Source organism: Rhinoderma darwinii, assembly GCF_050947455.1.
Source record: "Rhinoderma darwinii isolate aRhiDar2 chromosome 4 unlocalized genomic scaffold, aRhiDar2.hap1 SUPER_4_unloc_6, whole genome shotgun sequence".
Taxonomy (NCBI): Eukaryota; Metazoa; Chordata; class Amphibia; order Anura; family Rhinodermatidae; genus Rhinoderma; species Rhinoderma darwinii.
In genome coordinates, this window is record NW_027461761.1 from 72,501 (window position 1) to 97,570 (window position 25,070).

Here is a 25,070-nt window from a genome sequence, read left to right on the forward strand (position 1 = left end):
CCTGCACTATGTGGCGCCATGCTTTTTGCTTTTCTGGTCATTCATTAGATGAAGCGATAAAAGACAGGGAAAGGTAACCTATTTTCAGACGTAAACAAGGCGTATAATGCCTCGTTTTATGTCTGAAAATAGGGCTACAATACGTCGGCAAACATCTGCCCATTCATTTGAATGGGTTTGCCGACGTGCTGTGCCGACGACCTGTCATTTACGCGTCGTCGTTTGACAGCTGTCAAACGACGACGCGTAAAATGACTGCCTCGTCAAAGAAGTGCAGGACACTTATTTGCAACGTAATTTGAGCCGTTCTTCATTGAAGTCAATGAAGAGCAGCTCAAGATTTACGAGCGTCACAGACGCCTCGCATAATGCGAGGAACTTTTACGTCTGAAACGACGCAGCTGTTTTCTCCTGAAAACAGTCTGTCTTTTCAGACGTAAAAGGTAGCTAGCGTGTGCACATACCCTAAAGGTCTGAAATGCTGTAATTGCTGCAAATGGAGCATTCTTTGACGAAAGCAAAGTTTGAAGGAGAAAATTATTATTTCAAATAAAAATCATTATTTCTAACCTTGTCAATGTCTTGACTATATTTTCTAGTCATTTTGCAACTCATTTGATAAATATAAGCGTGAGTTTTCATGGAAAGCACAAAATTGTCTGGGTGACCCCAAACTTTTGAACGGTCGTGTACGTACATTAGCGATGCTGAGTTTGTCAGCTGAGCAGAGCTGTAATGGCTACCATCACTAGTTGTCATCTGGAATCTATTTCCTGTGTTAGAGACCAAGATAATATAGGAAAGGCAATAATTATATAAATTAGTGATCATTTTTTTAATGAGTCTAATATAATGTCTAATTTATGTAGTATTTGTCTCAAAAGCAAACAGACTTCTTTAGGCGATACGTAAACAATGAAAGAAATAGTGCTTTACAGAGATCTTAGTAATATGAAGCTTCTACTGTCCAAAAGGAAAAAATCTATTCCTGCTTGAGTTTATTTTGTAGTATATTATAATGACACCAATGATAATATAATGCATTAAATTAGAAGAATAGTTTTTTTGTTATACATGAACACCATGCAAATTCAGAAAGTTTAGTATGATAAATAACATGTACTACATACTAATAGCTACATTATGTAAATGCAGTACAAACTGAAACACAAATAATAATATAATAGTAGGCCCATAAATATATTTACATTAAATCAGAATCAGTCAAACACTTGAGGTTGACTTGGTAACAAAGTAGACCACATACAGTGACCATATTTTAACCAGGCAAGCATGCGGGTGGTACGATAGAACCTTTTCTTTTTAATTTTTTCAAAATGACATTAATGACATGTTATTATTTACTTAAATCACATAACTATTGTAGAGTGCCTGTGATTATTATTATGTTTATTTAATTTTTACTTAATAGAGAAAAGAGAAGAAATGAATAGAAATAGAGCAGATTTGTAATTTTATGTCTTCCATTAAAGGGGTTGCCTCTTGATAAAAATCTCCTTCTGTATATCCTATTAGCGTGAATAGAGTCGGCCTTAGGATAGATGATGTCCCATGCGAAATTATCTTTCGGCGGTCCACCCCATCATAAATGCCCCATAAATAAGTATAATGCCACCACACAGTGTAATGCCCTATATAGTGCCCCCACATAGTATAATGCCCCTTTAGTGCCCCACACACAGTAGAATGCTCCTTTAGTGCCCCCATACAGTATAATAATATTTAATATATATTATTCAAGAACACAGTATTTTGTCCCCTAATGCTGCCCACACAGTATTATGCCCCCTAAGTGTCACACAGTATATTGCTCCCTGTAGTGCCCCTACACTGTATAATATGTCCGCCTAGTGGCCTCCATACAGTATAATGCCCACCTCCCCTGACTGCCACACACAGCCACCCCCCCCCTTGTAGATAGTGTCCCCCTGTAGAGAGTGCCCCCGTACCTGTCCGTGTAGACAGTGCCATAATCCCCCACCTTCACCTTGTAGGCAGTGCCACACAGCCACCTGTAGGTAGTGCCACACAGCCCCTGTAGGTAGTGCCACACAGCCCCCTTGTAGGTTGTGCCACACAGCCCCCTTGTAGGTAGTGCCCCACAGCCCCCTTGTAGGTAGTGCCCCACAGCCCCCTTGTAGGTAGTGCCACACAGCCCCCTTGTAGGTAGTGCCACACAGCCCCCTTGTAGGTAGCACCCCCCTTCTGTAGATAGCGGCACTATAGCTCCCTGAAGGAGCGGAATCCCCCTGTGGCTGAGGTTTCCGTTCCTGGATGGAGAGCTTGATGTCACTGTCCATATAATCCCCGGCCACAGGGGGATTCCGCTCCTTCAGGGAGCTACAGTGGAGCTATGTACAGGAAGGAGGGGTGCTATATACAGGAAGGTGTGGTGGGGGGTGCCATCTACAGAGGCTGCAAAAAATCCCCTTCTCCTCCCATGCACTGCACGCTGTGAGGAGGAGGAGAGAAAGCATGGCAGTGGTTCAGAGGAATGTTGCGGCACCCTTGAAGTGTTCTCGCGGCACCCTGGTTGGGAACCACTGGCCTAGTAGATAGAAGAGAAGGGAGATAACATGGGGGTGCCGTCCAGGCGGGAGGCACATGCACCCTCATGCCCGGTGTTGCCGCTAGTGGCCGCTTTGGCTGCTACAACGATAGTGACGCCACTGACCGAAGAAGCGACCGGACGGAAATGCAGCTGCTGATTCGCCAGGCCCGGGTGCTTCTGAAACACAAGCAGGGGAATGGAGACCTGTGCAATGGCACAGGTCGCACACCCATAAGGTCTGCCCTGAGCATGAATAGACCTAGAGGGGTTTCCTAGTTCCTGGTAACCCCCCTCTGAGAAGCTCATGAGAAAATAGAGCATAGAGACCTGACCTATATAAGTAATATAAGTATATTAAAAACCGCAGTTGGTGTGAAAGAGGCCTAAAGGGCTTTTACACTCACATGCAGATCACTGGGAGAATATAGACATGTAGCCTTATCTTTTTTTGTATACACTACCGTTCAAAAGTTTGGGGTAACTCACGCTTATATTTATCAAATGAGTTGCAAAATGACTAGAAAATATAGTCAAGACATTGAGAAAGGTTAGAAATAATGATTTTTATTTGAAATAACAATTTTCTCCTTCAAACTTTGCTTTTGTCAAAGAATGCTCCATTTGCAGCAATTACAGCATTGCAGACCTTTGGCATTCTAGCTGTTAATTTGCTGAGGTAATTGGGAGAAATTTCACCCCATGCTTCTAGAAGTCCCTCCCACAAGTTGGATTGGCTTGATGGGCACTTCTTGCGTACCATACGGTCAAGCTGCTCCCACAACAGCTCTATGGGGTTGAGATCTGGTGACTGCGCTGGCCACTCCATTACAGATAGAATACCAGCTGCCTGCTTCTTCCCTAAATAGTTCTTGCATAATTTGGAGGTGTGCTTTGGGTCATTGTACTGTTGTAGGATGAAATTGGCTCCAATCAAGCGCTGTCCACAGGGTATGGCATGGCGTTGCAAAATGGAGTGATAGCCTTCCTTATTCAAAATCCCTTTTACCTTGTACAAATCTCCCACTTTACCAGCACCAAAGCAACCCCAGACCATCACACTGGCGTTTGTTTTGCGGGTACTATTTAATGAAGCTGCCATTTGAGGACCTGTGAGGTGTCTATTTCTCAAACTAGAGACTCTAATGTACTTGTCTTGTTGCTCAGTTGTGCAGCGTGGCCTCCCACTTCTCTTTCTACTCTGGTTAGAGCCTGTTTGTGCTGTCCTCTGAAGGGAGTAGTACACACCGTTGTAGGAAATCTTCAGTTTCGTGGCAATTTCTCGCATGGAATAGCCTTCATTTCTAAGAACAAGAATAGACTGTCGAGTTTCACATGAAAGTTCTCTTTTTCTAGCCATTTTGAGAGTTTAATCGAACCCACAAATGTAATGCTTCAGATTCTCAACTAGCACAAAGGAAGATCAGTTTTATATCTCCTCTAAACAGCAAAATTGTTTACAGCGGTGCTAACATAATTGCACAAGGGTTTTCAAGTGTTTTCTAATCATCCATTAGCCTTCTAACACAGTTAGCAAACACAATGTACCATTAGAACACTGGAGTGATGGTTGCTGGAAATGGGCCTCTATACACCTATGTAGATATTGCATTAAAAACACGACGTTTGTAGGTAGAATAGTCATTTACCACATTAACAATGTATAGAGTGTATTTCTGATTAATTTAATGTTATCTTCATTGAAAAAGACTGCTTTTCTTTCAAAAATAAGGAAATTTCTAAGTGACCCTAAACTTTCGAACGGTAGTGTATTTGTGTATATATATATATATATATATATATATATATATATATATATATATATATATATATATATATGTGTGTGTGTATATATATATATATACTTATATATGTATATGTGTGTGTGTGTGTATATACTGTATATGTGTGTGTGTATGTAATATATATATATATGTGTGTGTATATATGTATATATATGTTTGTATATATATATATATATATATATATGTGTGTATGTATAATGTGTGTGTATGTGTATGTGTATGTGTATACACACACACACACACACACACACACAAACACTGCATATTACATTACACACACGGAGGCCTCGTTTCATTTGTCTTATCCATCATTCATCTCTCCTTGACTTATTCTCCGCTCACCCTCCGTCTGCGCCCAAGGTCAGTACAGTCCTGTCATTCATTAGATGAAGCGATAAAACACAGGGGAAGGTCACGGTCACAGGATCTTGGGCTGTGAATAGAAACTCCATCATTTAAAGGGCCCCATCCACCCTATAGATAAACCGCACAGCACCTGGGCAATGTAGTGCACAGGACCTGTAGGCGATGTGATATAATTTGTAGATTGCTTGTAGAGAGGAGTTCAGAGCCCCCAAATCTTGCCGCCAATGTAATTTGGACTTGCAGTGATCCCAGGCTGAGGATTCCACTGTACTGGGAATGTGCAGCCTGAAACTTGTGATCCTCTAGAGCGGAGACTCTCCAGCGGTTGTGAAACTACGACTCCCAGCATGCCAGGGCCTTGCCACCTGGTGAGGTTATTAAAGGGGAACTCCACTCAATTTATGGCTGTGCATAAAATGTGTCTTCTCCACACTGAGTGCTCACCCTGTGTCCGCTGCCTCCTCTCCTATCAATCTCCATGCCTCCCTCTGTATATTTCCTGTCCTCAAGGTTACGCCTGTCTCTACATATACACCCAGCATCTCCTAAGGCCCCATCTACACGAACGTGCTTTTGCGGCCGCAATTCCCCCGAAAATCCACGGGACAATTGCGGCCCCATTCATTTTTCTGGGGCAATGCACACGACCGTAGTTTTTACGGTCTGTGCATGGCCCGGGAGCCCGCACCGCAGAAAGAACGGACCTGTCTTATTACGGCTGTCTTCTGCGGTCCGGGCTCATTGAAAATAATGGCCGCGGCCATGTGCATGTCCCGCGATTTGCGGGCGGCTCGTGGCTGACAGTCCGCAGCCGGCCGACCCGAAATTCACATGGCTACGGTCGTGTGCATGAGGCCTAAGTCTTCAGCTTCACTATGGTCCCTCTGCTGCTGCCGGCCCTCGTCGTCCTCTTCTTTCTATACTTAAGATGTTCCCACTCCAAGTGTCGCCTGTCAGGACTCGACCAGAACCAGCGCCCTCCGCGTCCCGCACCACTGCCCTTCATCGGGAATCTGATGGATCTGGGGCGCAGTGATCTTCCTCAACATTTCATGCGCCTGGCCCAGAAATACGGCCCCATCTATTGTCTCAGCTTCTGGGGTCAAGGTATGTGAGGGTCCGGGGTTTTTTTGTGGTATTTTATTACTAAAACTGCTTTACTTCCAAAACTAGAAATAATAAAAATGACACTGGCGCTAAAAAAGTGACGACCAGCGCGCCAAGCATTAGATGTGGTCACTTCTTTAAGGCGACTTGCACCGAGACCAGCACCCATTCTGCTGGAACAATGTAAATTGACGATTCACATGGTCATTACGAAGGACTCCTATGGTCAGCCATACAGCAGGCAATAGGTGGCTCATGAGCCACTGGTTGGGAACCCCCGCTGTAGCCTGAGACTTACGGGTAAAATGGTTTACAGCGGGTCTAGAAAATCTTTATTGGCACAACAAGGCAATGTGTTATGCGGGCCGAAAAAATACCCAAAATGGGCCGTGTGAACATACCCTTATAGCTCTTTAATATGTAGCTGCCTCTTTTTCAAAGGACCAAAAGGTAATTGGACAATTATCTCAATAGGCTATTTAATGGGCTGCATGGGCTATTCCCTCGTTATTCCATAACCAATTAAGCAGGTAAAGGGTCTGGAGTTGATTCCAGGTGTGGGATTTGCATTTGGAAGCTGTTGCTGTGAACCCACAACATGAGGTGAAAGGAGCTCTCAATGCAAGTGAAACCGACCATCGCTAGGCTGAAAAAAAATGAAGAAATCCATCAGAGGGAAGCAGAAATGTCAGGAGTGGCCAAATCAACAGTTTGGTATATTCTTAAAAAAAAGAAGAAAAAAAAAAGAGCGCACTGGTGATCTCAGGAACTCCAAAAGGCCTGGACGTCCACGTAAAACAAGAGTGGTGGATGATCGCAGAATCCTTTCCATGGTGAACAAAACCCCTTCACAACATCTACCCAAGTGACGAACACTCTCCTGGAAGTAGGTGGATCAGTATCTAAGTCCACCATAAAGAGAAGACTTCATGAGAGCAAATACAGGGAGTTCACAAGGTGAAAACCATTAATCAGCCTCAGAAAGGCCAGATTAGACTTTACCAAACAACAAGTAAAGAAGCCGCCCAGTTCTGGAACAGCATGAAACTAAGATCAACCTGCACCAGAATAATGGGAGGAAGAAAGTATGGAGAAGGCTCGGAACAGCTCATGATCCAAAGCACACCACATCCTGTGTAACACAAGTATAGCATGGGTAGCAATGTGGTGGCATGGAGGGGGCAGTGTGGTGGCATGGGCATGCATGGCTGCCTGGCACTGGGTCACTAGTGTTTGTTGATGATGTGACTGAAGACAGAAGCGGACGGATGAATTCTGAAGTGTTCAGGGATTTACTTTCTGCTCAGATTCAACCACATGCAGCAGGTGAATGGACGTCGCTTCACAGGACAGATGGACAATGACCCAAAACATTCTGCGAAAGCAACCCAGGAGTATATAAGGCAAAAAAGTGGAATATTCTGCAATGACCGAGTCACCAGATCTCAACCCGATCGAGCTGCATTTCTTTAGCTTAAAGGGAATGTGTCGCTAGAAAAATTATTATTTTTTTTTTTTAATTAAACTGTTAGTATATAAATGATTAAACATTGTTCTAATTTTTTAACATTTTTTCACAAGTCAGGAAATATTATAAATTAGATTCTAATTTATAACATTTCCATGTGCTGGTCACTAGGGGGAGCAATTCCCAAAATTGCAGCATTGGCATGTGGTAAAGCAACCTCATTGCTTTATGCTGCAAAATTGGAGAAGACACACTCGCTTTAGCGTCCTCAAACAATCCCCCCTCCTTTATCCTGGCTAGTGCCAGGAGAAAGGAGGGGGTTGAATGTTCAAACCTCCTACACTGTGTGTCGCCATTTTTTGAGCGAATGTACAGTGTAGGAGGATTAGATACAGTGGTAAATACACAGTATAACACGAACATACACAAACATAACTTAGCTGCTCCTGCCGCCGCCGCTCCTAGTCCTTGCTTCTGAACATATGGACGGAAGCCGCGACCGGAAGTAGTCATCTTACTGTCCGGCCGCGACTTCCGGTCCACATGAAAATGGCGCCAGATGTCGCTCGGCGGAAGACCTTCCTTTTGGACTGTGTGGGAGCGGCGCATGTGCCGCTCCCACACAGACGGCGTACGCTATAGTGAATGGAACGGCTCCCGTTCGCATTCTCTATGGGGATGTATGTGCCGTATTCCATCTCTGTATGTGTCGTTAATCGACACATACAGAGATGAAAATAAAATTGCAGCCCACATAGTGAAGTGAAGTAAAAGTAATAGTAATAAAAAAGTACAACACAAAAACACAAATAAATAAAATGTATTTTAATAACAAACTAAAAGCAATAACATATAAAAAAAAAATATTTGCGCGACACCTTCCCTTTAAAGATTAAAGCTTCTCTTTAATCTGTGTCAATATTGCAGGATGCGATCAGGTGGCCCTGTAAATATAGGAGGTGTCCATTTGCAATAGAAATGAATGGATGAGTATTTTTATCTGCAATTATGGTCCGTAATGGAGTGTGAGGTGTGTGCCAATATACAGAGCTTTACTAGCCTATTCTGCTGCCTTAAAGGGAATGTGTCGCGAATTAAACCTTTTTTTTTTAAAGTGTTGTCACTTATTGCTATTATATTTTTTACGTTTTTTGCTGTATTTTTTTTTCTTCCATATGGTGGAAAGTATTAAAAATGAAATAATAATTTGACATGTTTTCATTGACTCCTATGCCCTGTAGCTGCCGTATTCCATCTCTGTATGCGTCGTTAATCGACACATACAGAGATTAAAAAAAAATGGCAGCCCCCATAGAGTAAAAGAAAGAAAAAAAAGAAAAAGAAAAAGTACAACACAAATAAATAAAATTTATTTTAATGACATACTAAAAGCAATTATAGAAAAAAATAATTTCGTGATCATCCTACCATATATCCAACTTTACAGGTGTTTAGAAAGGTGCGGAGTAGAGAGGGAATATCACAACTGTTATCACCCCTCACTCCGGTTTTGGGTAACCCGGAATTTGGCCCAGGTCTGTCAGATCAGACCTTTAAGATATGGGTACAGCAGGGGCATTTTAGAGTAAGTCATTTTTATAGGGGCAATGCATGGCTGCATGGAGAAGAGCTTTCCCAGCCAGAGGGTCTCCCGGACGCGTCCCAATGGCAGGCGTTACAATTGACTCATTACTTGTCAAGACTACCTACACCGGCTTCCTATGACCGAGCTCTATCTTCCTTTGAAACTTTGTGTTCTCAAACGGGGCATGTGAGACGGGCCCTGTCCAGTCTTTACTGCGTGCTGCTCACTCCTGCTGAGGATTTCATCCCACCATATATTACGAAATGGGAAAGAGATCTTCAGATTACTCTAACACAAGAGCAAAGGGAAAAGATCATGCTCCTCACACATAAGGCGTCTATTAGTAACGCCTATCAGGAAACCAGTTTTAAAATACTATCCCGTTGGTACAGAGTCCCACATGTGCTACATAAAATGTTCCCGGATGTTTCTCCTTTATGTTGGAGATGCGGCAGAGAAGAGGGAACGCTTTTACATATATTCTGGAGCTGTGAGAACCTTCGCACCTATTGGTCAGAGGTTCAAGATATCTTTCTGGAGATCACAGGAATCTCGCTGGGAGATGATCCGGCATGGATTTTGCTGCACCACCACGATATACCTGTGGGGCGCTACAGGAAGATGTTAGTGAGACATTTGCTGAACGCAGCTAAGGCTTGTATTCCGGGGGGTTGGAGATCCTCTGAGCTTCCTGTGACTAGACAATGGCTGGAGCGCATTCACGAAATTCGGAGAATGGAGGAGTTGCTCCATTCCGCACCCGAACGAGCAACGCAATTTCAGAAAACCTGGTTCTATTGGTTTGACTTCTGCAAGTCGGACAGATATAAGAGGGCCATGGGTGAACTGATTGGTGGAGAACCAGGGAGCTCTTGAGTTCTCTCTGGTCTGTGATGTGCTGTGGGGGGGGGGGGGGAGAGTGAGGGGAGAACATCTCCCCTTCTCCCTCTTAAGATTTTCCCTATACCCCCCCCCTTCCTTTTGTCCTTCTACCCTTCGTTTACTTCCCTATTTGAATCAATCGTTACTAAGAATTGACTGAGATGTGGGTGATGGAGGGGCGGATGAGGGTGTAATGCTGGTATTCCTGTCTTGCTATACTAATGCTTGTAGTGTATTGATGGTACTATGTTGGGAGGACTTTGATTGCATATTTACTTATTGTTGTTGAAATATAGGTTGAAATGATCGGCCCTCATGGGCTTTTTCTGTACCCATGTCACCCCCTTTTCTTTTTCTGTATCCCCATTTCTTTTCTTGAAAATAAAAAATTTGAAATATAAAAAACAAAAAAAACAAAGGAGGAAACCCAGCGTCTGGTGATGTCCATGGGTTCCAGACTTCAGGCCATCATTGCCTGCAAAGGATTCTCTACAAAGTATTAAAAAAAACATTTATGGTAATGTTAATTTGTCCAATCACTTTTGATCACCTGAAATGAGGAGGTTGTGTAGAAAAATGGTGGCAATTCCTAAACTTTTCACAGGAGATTTTTGTTTAACCCCTTGAAATAAACCTGAAAGTTTCAACTTCAATTGCATCTCAGTTGTTTCATTTCAAATCCAATGTGGTGGCAGCAAAACCCAAATCATGAAGATTGTGTCACTGCCCAAATAATTCTGGACCCAACCCACACACCCACCCACACAGCAAACACTCTGAACAAGCATAGCTGCAGTGTAAAGAATGGGGGTGGGACAGAGCAAGAGTATTGAACTACAGCGAAGCTGGAGTCATTGATCATATCCAAGCCCTTATGAAGATTAGTCTAAAATGATGAAGATCAAAGTTATAATATAAATTTTTTTTTTATTTGAAAAAATTAACAAATCTTCACAGAATAAAAACAGGAAGCGGATCATAAACTCAGCAGAACAATTAGAAGGTCGGCCAGATCAGGTTTCATTAGCGGTTGTGTCCAGCGTCTTTGTTAGCGGTTTTGTCCAGCAGTGCCGCCTTGTGGTCATTTTCTGTGCTACATCCTGGACCCCTATAACCCATTACATAGCTGGACAGAAAAACGACTGCACTACCACCCTGCAAACTGCAGCGGCAGCCATATTGGTTGTAACAACTTTCCCATGAACAGATAAAACAAAGAAAAAAACTCCACTGTAACCAGTGTCAGGAGGGGGCGCTAAAGCCGGTTTACTCTTCCAAACTGGATCTTTTATGCAATGGTAAAACTTGTATTTCCCAATAGATTTTCTCCATTAATATAAAACTATTTACACGTGATCATTCTTCATCAAATCTTGAGAGATAAAACGGCAGCGTTATCACAGTTCATACGGGATGCCTCGGATTCTCCGTGCGAGCTGCATGTCCTTCACAAAGAGAGTGCCCCTATTGGCCTGGTGACTGAAGAGGTAAGAATCTTCAAAGAGACTCACGAGGAAGTCCTCAGCTGACTGTGGATACAGAAGAGCATTAGTCCCTCTTAAAGTGACAGCACTCCCGGTATAATTTACTACACAGCTCGAAGGACTGATCAGATTTCACTTTTATGAGCTGTTAGCTAGAGTGATGGTGGGGGGGGGGGGGGGGGGTCTGGCCTCTGGAACTCCCACAATGCATCACAACCCCTATGCAAATGTCCCGCTAGGGCATATGGATGTGTTAGAGGGGGCGGGGGCTGAGTAGTGAATCACTGCAAAGAGCAGCTCCCTCTCTGGTTGACCCATGCGTTACATGGACAGTGCATTGTATGAGATACTGACCTCTTGTAGCGCCATAAGTGCGGTGCTTTGCCAGTAGTAAAACACGCCGCGGGAATACTTCAGGCAGATCTCTCTCACCTGCAAGAATAAAAGGGGAATATCACTGACAATAAAGAGGAGCAGCCGCAGAGGACACATCCACTCACCAGGCGGAAAAACGGGGTTTTCTGAATGAGCAGATTGGTTGATTTTTGGTACTTTCTTATTTCCATCAGCGCACGGGCTCCTGGGCGGTAGCGTCTTCTTCGTTGTGTGCTCGGTCTGTGACTTGTTTCCCCACTACCTGTAAGAAAGAAATCCATAATCACAGCTGAAAATGAATCTCCCGCTACATGGAAATTCACTGTCTGGCCGGGTTCACACGTAGGGTAAACACGGCGGATTTTCTGCAACCGATTTCATTGCGGAAACTCCACAGCGTAATACAGAAGCAGAAGAGTGGAGGAGATTCAAACAAATCTCATCCAGACGCAGCGGAAAAAAACCCGCCAAACTTACCCAGATCTCTCTGCTCCTGCGTTCAACCCGGCCTCCAGGGATGATGTCTCATCCCATATGACTGCTGCAGAACATCAGAGGGACACGTCACCATGGCTACGGGTAAGTATGGGTTTTTTTCTACCTTCTATGGACATTCCAGCCGAAAAACTGCAGTTTTTCAGCCAGAATTATCTCCGGTGCCCAGGGCCAATACGCTGTGTACTTTTACGCCGCGTATCTGCCCTGTGTGAACATGGTGTAAAGGATCTGCCAGGCACTGCTTCGGGGTTAATTCCCAGAATTAATCAGTCAACACCTGAGTGTACATCCCTGAGACAGACACCAGCTTCCTCCACTCAGGCTGGCAGGCTTAGGAGTGGGAGAGCCTATCGCAACCTGGCCAGACTCAGCTAGCTCCCGCCCTCGGTCTATTTAAGCCTGCTCTTCCTGTCCATCTGTGCTTGTGACTTCTTTCCTTGAGGTTTCCTGGCCCGGCTACAGCTCCTGCTACTTTTTGATCCTGCTCCATACAGACCCCGGCTTACCGACTACTCTTCTGCTTTTCGCTTTGTACCTCGCACTCTCCTGGCTTGACTCGGCTCGTTCACTACTCTGTTGCTCACGGTGTTTCCGCGAGCAACTGCCCATTTCCCTTGCTTGTATTCCCTTGTTTGTTTGTCGTGTTTGTCATGCACTTACTGAGCGCAGGGACCGCCGCCCAGTTGTACCCCGTCGCCTAGGGCGGGTCGTTGCAAGTAGGCAGGGACAGAGTGGCGGGTAGATTAGGGCTCACTTGTCCGTTTCCCTACCCCCCCCACCATTACAAATTCACAAGCCCTATACCTAGTCTACCCTGGTCCCTGACACCATTATGGAACCCCGTGAAACCCTGGCTCAGCAAATGCAGGGTCTCTCCCTACAGGTCCAGGCCCTGGCTCAGAGGGTCAACCAGCCTGATGCTACCTTGGTAGTTCCCCTCACCACACCCCTTGAACCCCACCTCAAGTTGCCCGACCGGTTCTCAGGTGACCGGAGGGCTTTTCTCTCCTTTCGGGAGAGTTGTAGGCTTTACTTTCGCTTAAAGCCTCACTCCTCAGGTTCTGAGAGCCAGCGGGTGGGTATAATTATGTCCCGGCTCCAGGAAGGGCCCCAAGAGTGGGCCTTCTCCTTGGCTCCTGGCGCCCCTGAACTTTCCTCCGTTGATTGTTTCTTTTCTGCCCTCGGACTTATTTATGACGAGACTGACAGAACTGCCTTTGCCGAGAGTCAGCTGGTGACCTTACGTCAGGGTAAGAGACCTGTTGAGGAGTATTGCTCTGACTTTAGGAAGTGGTGCGTAGCTTCTCGGTGGAATGACCCTGCCTTAAGGTGCCAGTTTAGGTTGGGTCTGTCGAATGCCCTGAAAGACCTGCTAGTTAGTTATCCCTCTTCTGACTCCTTAGACCAGGTTATGGCTTTAGTGGTACGACTTGACCGACGTCTCAGGGAACGACAACGTGAACGTTTATGTGTTTTTTCCTCCGACTCCCCCATGATGCCTCCCGAAGTCCCGTTGCTTCGTTTCTCCCCTAAAGACTCAGAAATACCTATGCAACTCGGGGCCTCCGTGTCCCCTCAACAACGTAGAGAATTCCGCAGGAAGAATGGTCTCTGCTTCTACTGTGGGGATGTCAAGCATCAAGTAAACAACTGTCCCAAGCGTAAGAATGCTGTCAGAGAGCTCCCGCGTCTAAGTGATCATCGGGGAGGTCACTTGGGCGCACAGGTATTTCCCGTGAATATGAAACATACTAAGATATTGCTTCCCTTTCAGGTCTCTTTTGGTGGTAGGTCTGCTACCGGCAGTGCCTTCGTGGATTCAGGGTCCTCTACTAATATCATGTCTGTGGAATTTGCTATGTCTCTCGCTATGCCTCTGATTGATTTGCCTAAACCTGTTCCGGTAGTGGGTATCGACTCCACTCCTCTTGCTAATGGTTATTTTACACAGCATACCCCTGTTTTTGAACTCCTTGTTGGCTCCATGCATTTGGAGCAATGCTCTGTACTATTGATGCAGGGATTATCGTACGATTTGGTTCTAGGTCTTCCCTGGTTGCAGTTGCATAATCCTACGTTTGACTGGAATACTGGGGAGCTAACCAAATGGGGTAATGAATGTTGTACGTCATGTTTTTCTGTTAATTCTATTTCTCCCCCTAAGGAGGTGAATACGCTACCCGAGTTTGTTCAGGACTTCGCTGATGTTTTCTCTAAAGAGGCCTCCGAAGTGTTACCGCCTCATAGAGAATACGATTGCGCTATCGAATTGGTACCAGGAGCTAAGCTTCCTAAGGGTAGGATATTTAACCTTTCTTGTCCCGAACGTGAAGCCATGAGGGAGTATATCCAGGAATCCCTGGCCAAGGGTTACATTCGTCCCTCTTCTTCTCCGGTAGGTGCTGGCTTCTTCTTCGTAGGGAAGAAGGATGGTGGTCTTAGGCCATGCATTGACTACCGTGGCCTGAATAAGGTCACGGTAAGGAACCAGTATCCCCTTCCTTTGATTCCTGATCTCTTTAATCAGGTTCAGGGGGCCCAATGGTTCTCTAAATTGGATCTACGGGGGGCGTATAACCTTATTCGCATCAAAGAGGGGGATGAGTGGAAGACTGCGTTTAACACGCCCGAAGGCCATTTCGAATACCTCGTCATGCCCTTTGGGTTGTGCAATGCCCCTGCGGTCTTCCAGAACTTCATAAATGAGATTTTGAGAAATTACCTGGGGATATTTCTTGTAGTGTACCTTGATGACATATTGGTGTTTTCCAGGGACTGGTCCTCCCACATAGAGCATGTCAGGAAAGTGCTCCAGGTCCTTCGAGAAAACAAACTGTTTGCCAAAATCGAAAAATGTGTATTTGGGGTACAGGAGATACCATTTTTAGGTCAAATCCTCACTCCTCATGAATTCCGCATGGACCCTGCCAAGGTTCAGGCTGTGGCTGAATGGGTCCAACCTGCCTCCCTGAAAGCGCTACAGTGTTTTTTGGGGTTCGCTAACTATTACAGGAGATTTATTGCTAACTTCTCGGTCGTCGCTAAGCCTCTTACGGACCTCACTCGCAAGGGTGCTGATGTCCTCCATTGGCCCCCTGAGGCCGTCCAGGCTTTTGAGACCCTCAAGAAGTGCTTTATCTCGGCCCCCGTGCTGGTTCAGCCCAACCAAAGGGAGCCATTTATTGTGGAGGTTGACGCGTCCGAGGTGGGAGTGGGGGCCGTCTTGTCCCAGGGTACCAGCTCCCTCACCCATCTCCGCCCCTGTGCTTACTTTTCTAGGAAGTTTTCGCCCACGGAGTGTAACTATGATATTGGCAACCGCGAACTTTTAGCCATTAAATGGGCATTTGAAGAGTGGCGCCACTTCCTGGAGGGGGCTAGGCACCAGGTAACGGTCCTTACCGACCACAAGAATCTGGTTTTCCTAGAATCTGCCCGGAGGCTAAACCCGAGACAAGCTCGATGGGCGTTGTTTTTTACCAGATTAAATTTTTTGGTTACCTATAGGGCCGGGTCTAAAAATATTAAGGCGGATGCACTGTCGCGTAGCTTCATGGCCAGCCCTCCTTCGGAGGAAGATCCTGTTTGTATTTTGCCTCCAGGTATAGTCATTTCCTCTATCGAGTCCGATTTAGTCTCTGAAATTGCTGCTGATCAAGGTTCAGCTCCTGGGAACCTTCCTGAGAACAAGCTGTTTGTTCCCCTGCAATTCCGGCTAAGGGTACTTAGGGAAAATCACGACTCCGCACTATCTGGCCATCCAGGCATCCTGGGTACCCAACACCTCATTACCAGAAATTATTGGTGGCCTGGTTTGCCTAAAGACGTTAAGGCCTACGTCGCCGCCTGTGAGGTTTGTGCCAGGTCCAAGACTCCCAGGTCCCGACCAGCGGGCTTACTGCGTTCGTTGCCCATTCCCCAGAGACCTTGGACACATATCTCCATGGATTTTATCACCGATTTGCCTCCATCCCAAGGCAAGTCGGTGGTGTGGGTGGTGGTAGACCGCTTCAGTAAAATGTGCCACTTTGTGCCCCTCAAGAAACTACCCAACGCCAAGACGTTGGCTACCTTGTTTATCAAACACATCCTGCGTCTCCATGGGGTCCCCGTCAATATTGTTTCTGACAGGGGGGTACAATTTGTTTCATTGTTTTGGAGAGCCTTCTGTAATAAGTTGGGGATTGATCTGTCCTTCTCCTCTGCTTTCCATCCTGAAACCAATGGCCAAACGGAGAGGACTAATCAGTCTCTAGAACAATACTTAAGATGTTTTGTCTCTGACTGTCAATTTGATTGGGTTTCTTTCATTCCCCTCGCCGAATTTTCCCTTAATAACCGGGTCAGTAACTCGTCAGGGGTCTCTCCCTTTTTCTGTAATTTTGGGTTTAATCCACGGTTCTCCTCCGTTTCACCTGGTTGTTCCAACAATCCCGAGGTGGAGGTCGTTCATCGGGATCTGTGCACAGTCTGGGCCCAGGTTCAGAAGAACCTAGAGGCGTCCCAGAGCATACAGAAGGCTCAGGCCGATAGAAGACGTTCTGCTAACCCCCTGTTTGTGGTCGGGGATCTGGTGTGGTTGTCATCCAGGAACTTGCGTCTCAAGGTTCCGTCCAAAAAGTTTGCTCCCCGGTTTATTGGGCCGTATAAGGTCATTGAGGTCCTCAGTCCTGTCTCTTTCCGGCTGGAGTTACCCCCGTCTTTTCGTATACACAACGTGTTTCATGCCTCCCTCCTGAAACGCTGCTCCCCGTCCTTGGCCCCCTCGAGGAAACCTCCTGTTCCCGTCCTCACCCCTGAGGGGGTGGAATTTGAGGTGGCCAGGATCGTGGACAGCAAGATGGTCCAAGGCTCCCTCCAGTACCTGGTCCATTGGAGAGGATACGGGCCCGAGGAGAGGACTTGGGTACCCGCCCGGGATGTTCATGCTGGGGTATTGGTCAGGAGGTTCCACCTGCGTTTCCCCAGTAAGCCAGGTCCACTTAGAAAGGGTCCGGTGGCCCCTCATAAAAGGGGGGGTACTGTAAAGGATCTGCCAGGCACTGCTTCGGGGTTAATTCCCAGAATTAATCAGTCAACACCTGAGTGTACATCCCTGAGACAGACACCAGCTTCCTCCACTCAGGCTGGCAGGCTTAGGAGTGGGAGAGCCTATCGCAACCTGGCCAGACTCAGCTAGCTCCCGCCCTCGGTCTATTTAAGCCTGCTCTTCCTGTCCATCTGTGCTTGTGACTTCTTTCCTTGAGGTTTCCTGGCCCGGCTACAGCTCCTGCTACTTTTTGATCCTGCTCCATACAGACCCCGGCTTACCGACTACTCTTCTGCTTTTCGCTTTGTACCTCGCACTCTCCTGGCTTGACTCGGCTCGTTCACTACTCTGTTGCTCACGGTGTTTCCGCGAGCAACTGCCCATTTCCCTTGCTTGTATTCCCTTGTTTGTTTGTCGTGTTTGTCATGCACTTACTGAGCGCAGGGACCGCCGCCCAGTTGTACCCCGTCGCCTAGGGCGGGTCGTTGCAAGTAGGCAGGGACAGAGTGGCGGGTAGATTAGGGCTCACTTGTCCGTTTCCCTACCCCCCCCCACCATTACACATGGCCTATTACCTTAATGTCCCCCAAGGAACATCAGGTAAACAGATTTAAAACATAACATGCTACCTGCAGCCACCACTAGAGGGAGCTCATTGTATATGGTTGTACATTGAACTTGGTAACAAAACAGTATGCAGTGAGCTCCCTCTAGTGGTGGCTGCAGGGAGACAAAATTATACCATGTAACTGTCTACGCAGGAGATTTAGAGCTCCGTTTCAGAAAACTGTGCTCCAACTGCTGTAAAATGACATTAAGAAATTAATCAGCACAGAATGTTGGACCAAAAAAGGATATAAATGTGGACGTTCAAATTTTAAATACTTTCTCTATGACTGATAATTTGGGGTCCATCAAGTCCCATTGATACCTGATTAAAGGGGTTGTACCACGAAAATAATTTTTCACCTATCCACAAGATAGGTGATAAATGCCGGATCGCTGCGGGTTGTTAACAAGAGTGTGGGTCCCAGAGTGGTGGTCACTCAAGTCATTCTCTATGGCAGTGGTCCCCAACCTATTTTGCACCGAGGACCGGTTTGATGCAAGAACATTTTTGCGGGGACTGGCGGGGGGGGGGGTGGGTGGAGGGGTTAGAGTCAGTTCACACATTACGTAAATACGGCATATACCTGTATTATAATGCGGAAAAATCGGCAGCATAATACAGTAGCAGCAAAGTGGATGAGATAAAACACGTCTCATCCACACGCTGCATAAACGGAGTAGAAAAAAGGCTCAGAAATTGACGTCACAACATCGCGCCTGCCTGCGCGGAGCCGCTCACAGCGCATAATTGGGCAAGGAGCAGTCAAACTTGACTATTTCCGTCGATCCCATAGGGAATGAATAGAGCGGTCGGACTGCAGGTTGGAAATTCTTAGATCCCTCATTTCATAATATATCTTCATGGGTGTGAGCTGTGTTCTCAGATTCCCTTCCCAGGGCCATATAGTAACGTGCTTCCTGCAACCACCACTAGGGGGAGACGATTGTGCACATAATACAGCTCATGTTGTGCCTATATAAATCAGTCCTCAGTTTGCTCCCCCTAGTGGCGGCCTTGTGCTACAGAAATTTCTGTATGTAACAGATTTTTACCTGCATAGAAACGAACCCTCTAAGATATAAAGCTGAGAAACGGATTACAATCTAGTATTACACGACCCGAGGTTATCTGGAATTCATTTTTAAAATAAAATATATAATGAGAGTGATAAGATGATCAAGGTGCAACTTTCTCTTACTTGGCGGAGATTGAGGAGGAGCTGCAGGTTTCTTCTGCGGCTGCGCCGACTTCCTGCGGGACGAGCTTTTCTGGGGTGGTTTCATGATGATGTAAAACGCTGCTGAGAGTCATACAATCAGTTAAGCGGATAAGAGACGGTGACAATTCAGCAGAATCACAGGTGACGTAGGATAAACTGAGCGGTTTTATACTGACTGATGCCACCAATGCAAGTGACAAGAAAGTGATGACATTGACGGTGAAGATATGAGATTGCCGGATGTCAGTAATTAACGCACGCTGCATCAATGAATACAATAGATCCTCGTGGCATCAATTACCAGAACAGCGACATCAATGATCTATTTAATAATGCGGCAACAGAAGAGCTACCCGCAGCAGATCCCGCAAGCAATGGGCAGATGTTTGCAGACGTAATGGAGCCGTCTTTTCAGGCGTGATTCGAGGCGTAAAACGCCTGAAAATAGGTCGTGTGCACAGAACTTTACAGAGAATCCGTAATCCAGACAAAGGTGGGAAATTTAAAACTGGAGCAAAGGAAAGGTGGAGCAGTCGTCATGGAAATGAAAGGCCGCAGCTGGAGGACGATGAGCTGCAACAATGCAGTACAAATATCCAGAAATAAAACATCTAATAATCCATATGATCTCTAGACACGCAGCAGCGAAAATGTATAAAATCAACACACACGATAGACGAGGAGAAGAAACATTCAGTCGAGTGCGCAACTTTTCTTAGGACTCTCTGCTTTGTGCCGTTTCTCTGTTATTCCTCCTGGAAATGTAAGAATTGACAGCTGTGTGTTACCAGTTGGGGGTGTGTCCCTACACAAACTGACAACGTCCAATCAGTGCCGACAGAGAGACTGTAGGGACACGACCTTTGATGAGGAGAATGGCAACACCAAGTTATCTATTAACCCCTTAGTGACCAGCCCATTTTAGGCCTTAATGACCAAGCTATTTTATTCGTTTTTCTATAGTCGCATTCAAAGAGCTATAACGTTTTTATTTTTTCGTCTACATAGCAGTATGAGGACTTGTTTTTTGCGGGATTAGTTGTGCTTTTTAATAGCACCATTTTTGGGTACATATAATTTTTATATTAACTTTTATTAACGTTTTTGGGGGGGATTATAAAAAAAAACTGAAATTCCGCCATTGTTCTATGCGTTTTTAAATTGACGCCGTTCACTATGCGACGTAAATAACATGTTACCCTTATTCTATGGGTCGGTACGATTACGGCGATACCACATATGTGGAGGTTTTTTTATGTTTTACGACTTTTGCACAATAAAAACACTTTTGAACTAAAATTATTTGTTTTTGCATCGTCGCTTTCCAAGAGCCGTAATTTTTTTATTTTTCCATCAATGTAGTGATTTTTTGGGCTTGTTTTCTGCGGGACAAGACGTAGTTTTGAATGGTACTGTTTTGGGGTACATGGGACTTATTGATTCATTTTTATTATGACTTTTTTGGGGGGCAATGGAAAAAAATTGCAATTTCGCCATAGTTTTTTGCGTTTTTTTTTTACGGTGTTCACTTTGCGGTTTAAATTACATATTAACTTTATTAATGGAGTCATTACGGTCGCGGCGATACCACATATGTGTACTTTTTTTTTTTTTTTACACTTTTACTAAATAAAATCACTTTTTATGGAAAAAAATGGTTTTATTTATTTTTTTACTGTACTTTTTATTAATAATCTTTATTTCACTTTGATGACTTATTTTATTAGTCCCACTAGGGGACTTTACTGTGCGATGTTCCGATCGCTGCTATAATGCTCTGGTATACTTCGTATACCAGAGCATTATTGCCTGTCAGTGTAAATCTGACAGGCAATCTGTTAGGACGTGCCTCCGGCGCGTCCTAACAGGCATATGTCCAGGGCAGACCTGGGGGCTTTTATCAGTCCCCCGGCTGCCATGACACCCCATCGGAGACCCGCGATTGCATTCGCGGGCCGCCGATGGGTGACAGAGGGAGCTCACTCCCTCTGTAAACAAAGTTAAATGCCGCGGTCGCTATTGACGGCGGCATTTAACGGGTTAAACGGCCGCGATCGAAGTAAACTTCGATCGCGGGCGTTGGAGCAGGAGCTCGGCTGTCATCAGACAGCAGAGCCCCGGCTCCTGCCTGCACGGGAGACCCGTGCAGGACTTAGACTAGGCTGACGTGAAAAGGCGTCAGCCTAGCCTAAAGCCCATTAGTGAATCGCGTAAAAAGGCGTATTAGTGGTCACTAAGGGGTTAATACATACATTTCAGGAGAAATGTCGGCTCCTCTTTAATAATATTGTCTGTATCCTGTATAATTCATGAGGACGCACGTGCTGCCCGGCGTGATGTCAGCGTCACCGTATCTATCAATGATTATACACTGAACTCTAGAAAACTGCCAGATACACCAGGACGACTGTATACATCAGAGTTTCCCAACCTTTTCAGGCTCGAGGCACCCCAGGGAAAAAAAATAATTCTCAGGGCACCCCTACCAAAAATTGTTTACAAAACGACAAAAAATGGCGAAAAACAAGCAGTACACTCTTAGGTTATGTTCACACAACGTTTTTTTGTAAGGCAGAAACTAAAAGTCTGCCTCGAAATTCATTTACGAATTTTGAGGCAGATTTTGAATTGACAGCGCTGTTTGACTTTTTTTTATTTATTTTTTTCCCACATTTTTTTTAAGCCGTTGAAGCGAATGCAAAAACCGCAGACAAAAAAGCACCAAACGAGCGCCGCAGGTTTTTTCTGCCTCCTATTAATTTCAATGGGAGGTCAGAGGCGGAAACCACTTGAAGACCGTCAGCCCCCCACTCACAGTAATAACCATCAGCCCCCCACTCCCAGTAATGACCGTCAGCCCCCCACTCCCAGTAATGACCGTCAGCCCCCCACTCCCAGTAATGACCGTCAGCCCCCCACTCCCAGTAATGACCGTCAGCTCCCCACTCCCAGTAATGACCGTCAGCCCCCCACTCCCAGTAATGACCGTCAGCCCCCCACTCACAGTAATGACCGTCAGCCCCCGCACTCACAGTAATGACCGTCAGCCCCCCACTCCCAGTAATGACCGTCAGCCCCCCACTCCCAGTAATGACCGTCAGCCCCCCACTCCCAGTAATGACCGTCAGCCCCCCACTCCCAATAATGACCGTCAGCCCCCCACTCCCAGTAATGACCGTCAGCCCCCCCCACACAGTAATGACCGTCAGCCCCCCACTCCCAGTAATGACCGTCAGCCCCCCCACTCACAGTAATGGCCGTCAGCCCCCCACTCACAGTAATGACCGTCAGCCCCCCCACTCACAGTAATGACCGTCAGCCCCCCACACACAGTAATGACCGTCAGCCCCCCACTCAAAGTAATGACCGTCAGCCCCCCCACTCACAGTAATGACCGTCAGCCCCCCCACTCACAGTAATGACCGTCAGCCCCCCCACTCCCAGTAATGACCGTCAGCCCCCCACTCCCAGTAATGACCGTCAGCCCCCACACACACAGTAATGACCGTCAGCCCCCCACTCACAGTAATGACCGTCAGCCCCCCACTCACAGTAATGACCGTCAGCCCCCCACTCACAGTAATGACCGTCAGCCCTCCCACTCACAGTAATGACCGTCAGCCCCCCCACTCACAGTAATGACCGTCAGCCCCCCCACTCCCAGTAATGACCGTCAGCCCCCCACTCCCAGTAATGACCGTCAGCCCCCCACTCCCAGTAATGACCGTCAGCCCCCCCACTCCCAGTAATGACCGTCAGCTCCCCCACTCCCAGTAATGACCGTCAGCGCCCCCACTCCCAGTAATGACCGTCAGCCCCCCACTCCCAGTAATGACCGTCAGCCCCCCACTCCCAGTAATGACCGTCAGCCCCCCACTCACAGTAATGACCGTCAGCCCCCCACTCACAGTAATGACCGTCAGCCCCCCACTCCCAGTAATGACCGTCAGCCCCCCACTCCCAGTAATGACCGTCAGCCCCCCACTCCCAGTAATGACCGTCAGCCCCCCACTCCCAGTAATGACCGTCAGCCTCCCCACTCACAGTAATGACCGTCAGCCCCGCACACACAGTAATGACCGTCAGCCCCCCCACTCACAGTACTGACCGTCAGCCCCCGCACACACAGTAATGACCGTCAGCCCCCCACTCCCAGTAATGACCGTCAGCCCCCCACTCCCAGTAATGACCGTCAGCCCCCCACTCCCAGTAATGACCGTCAGCCCCCCACTCACAGTAATGACCGTCAGCCCCCCACTCACAGTAATGACCGTCAGCCCCCCACTCACATTATAATGACCCCTCAGTAAAGCCACCATCAGCCTCCGTCCCCCCAGTAAAATGACCATCAGCCCCCTCCAGTAAAGCCACCATCAGCCTCAGTCCCCCCGCCCCCCGATAAAATAACCATCTGCCCCTCTAGTAAAGGGACCATCACAGACAGAAAGTGTGATTACCCCTGGGGAAGGAATAAATAAGGAGGTATAAGAACAACAACTCCCAGCATGTCCAGGATGTTATGTGATATCAGAGAAAGTTTACAGGAGGAGGTATAAGAAGAGAGGACTACAACTCCCAGCATGTCCAGGCTGTTATTATGGGATATCAGAGGACATTACAGGGAGGAGGTATAAGAGGAGAGGACTACAACTCCCAGCATGTCCAGGCTGTTATTATGGGATATCAGAGGACATTACAGTGAGGAGGTATAAGAGGAGAGAACTACAACTCCTAGCATGTCCAGGCTGTTATTATGGGATATCAGAGGACATTACAGGGAGGAGGTATAAGAGGAGAGGACTACAACTCCCAGCATGTCCAGGCTGTTATTATGGGATATCAGAGGACATTACAGGGAGGAGGTATAAGAGGAGAGGACTACAACTCCCAGCATGTCCAGGACGTTATTATGGGATATCAGAGGACATTACAGGGAGAAGGTAGAAGAGGAGAGGACTACAACTCCCAGCATGTCCAGGACGTTATTATGGGATATCAGAGGACATTACAGGGAGGAGGTATAAGAGGAGAGGACTACAACTACCCACATTCCCCTGGCTCCATTTCTCACACAACTGCTAAGAAAGTAAAGAAAACCCACTTACCCTGCCCTGTGTTAATGGCTCCTCTCCCTCCGTCAGGCTTCTAGTGGGAAGCTGTGGGCGGTACTTGTAACAGACGTCCGCGCGCGTTTTTTTGTTTTTTTTTGCCGTGGATGAGCCGCGGCACCCCTGAACAGCTCTCGGCACCCCGGTTGGGAACCACTGGTATAGATTATATAATAGCCCCACAATATAAAAGCCAAGAAAAACCAAAAGGCTCCCGCACTGCGTTCTTCCAGGTTATGTATCGCCCCCTTGTGGCTAATAGAAGAAGTACACCAAATGTTCAAACCATCGCTAAAGCCAACAAAACTATATCCTGATGTTTGATCTCCCACAATCTATAATAATTATAATACACGATCACCGCGCGGTCTCAATGACGTCATCAAGACCTCGGGCTGTAAAGAAAAGCCTGTTTATACCCCTGGGTTCCAGGATGGGTCTATTTTAGGCTCGATGGGTTTCTATCAAGTTCTATAGAAAATGCTTAGAAACGTTGTGATATAAAAAAAAAAACTTTTATTGACATTAAGACCCCTTCACCAATGCCGATAATCATACGAGCGCTTGTTTTCGATCACAGGCAGCGACAATCAGACGATAAATTGCACTGATTGGTCAGCTGATCACATCTTTTATGCGTCCCAAAAAATCCTCGTTGTCCACAGCGTTGAAACAGGGGATGTGCTGCCGACAATACGTAAACTGTACGAGCACGGACCATCGTATTAACCATCGCTCATCCCCGTACAGCGTGCGTCGGCTCGTGTAAATGAGCGCTGACTCACTGGATACATCGTTGATCGTGCAAGTTCCATCTAGTGAAAAACTGTAAACAGGGAGGAGGGGGATGCAGCTGCAGTTTCTTATGCCCCACGCACGCGACCGTATTTTTCATCAGTAATTACAGCAGGGACTCTCCCATAGAAGTCTATGGGCGCTTCTGTAAATATGGGCGGCTATGGATA

General features: G+C 46.5%; 1 protein-coding gene across 2 annotated transcripts; it reads right to left on the reverse strand.

The window, feature by feature from the left end:
• Positions 1-10,689: 10,689 nt before the first annotated feature.
• Positions 10,690-24,333, reverse strand: LOC142684093 (histone H3-like centromeric protein A). 2 transcript variants are annotated; one of them, XM_075847482.1, is made up of 5 exons: positions 24,103-24,333; positions 18,977-19,075; positions 11,767-11,903; positions 11,621-11,698; positions 10,690-11,311 (listed from the first exon to the last, which is right to left on the reverse strand). In XM_075847482.1, the coding sequence occupies exons 2-5, from the start codon at positions 19,059-19,061 to the stop codon at positions 11,180-11,182; spliced, it is 432 nt and encodes a 143-aa protein (XP_075703597.1). In that variant the 5' UTR covers positions 19,062-19,075; positions 24,103-24,333; the 3' UTR covers positions 10,690-11,179. The 2 variants fall into 2 exon arrangements, with proteins under 2 accessions (XP_075703597.1, XP_075703596.1); XM_075847481.1 differs by having other exon boundaries at positions 18,977-19,078.
• Between the last annotated feature and the right edge of the window lie 737 nt (positions 24,334-25,070).

Coding starts and splice junctions, on each gene's coding strand:
- LOC142684093 (XM_075847482.1), bottom strand. CDS start 19,061: ATGAAACCACCCCAGAAAAGCTCGTCCCGCAGGAAGTCGGCGCAGCCG. Junction 11,904..18,976: donor TCCTCCTCAATCTCCGCCAA/GTAAGAGAAAGT, acceptor TCTTTCTTACAG/GTAGTGGGGAAACAAGTCAC. Junction 11,312..11,620: donor CACTTATGGCGCTACAAGAG/GTCAGTATCTCA, acceptor CTGTATCCACAG/TCAGCTGAGGACTTCCTCGT.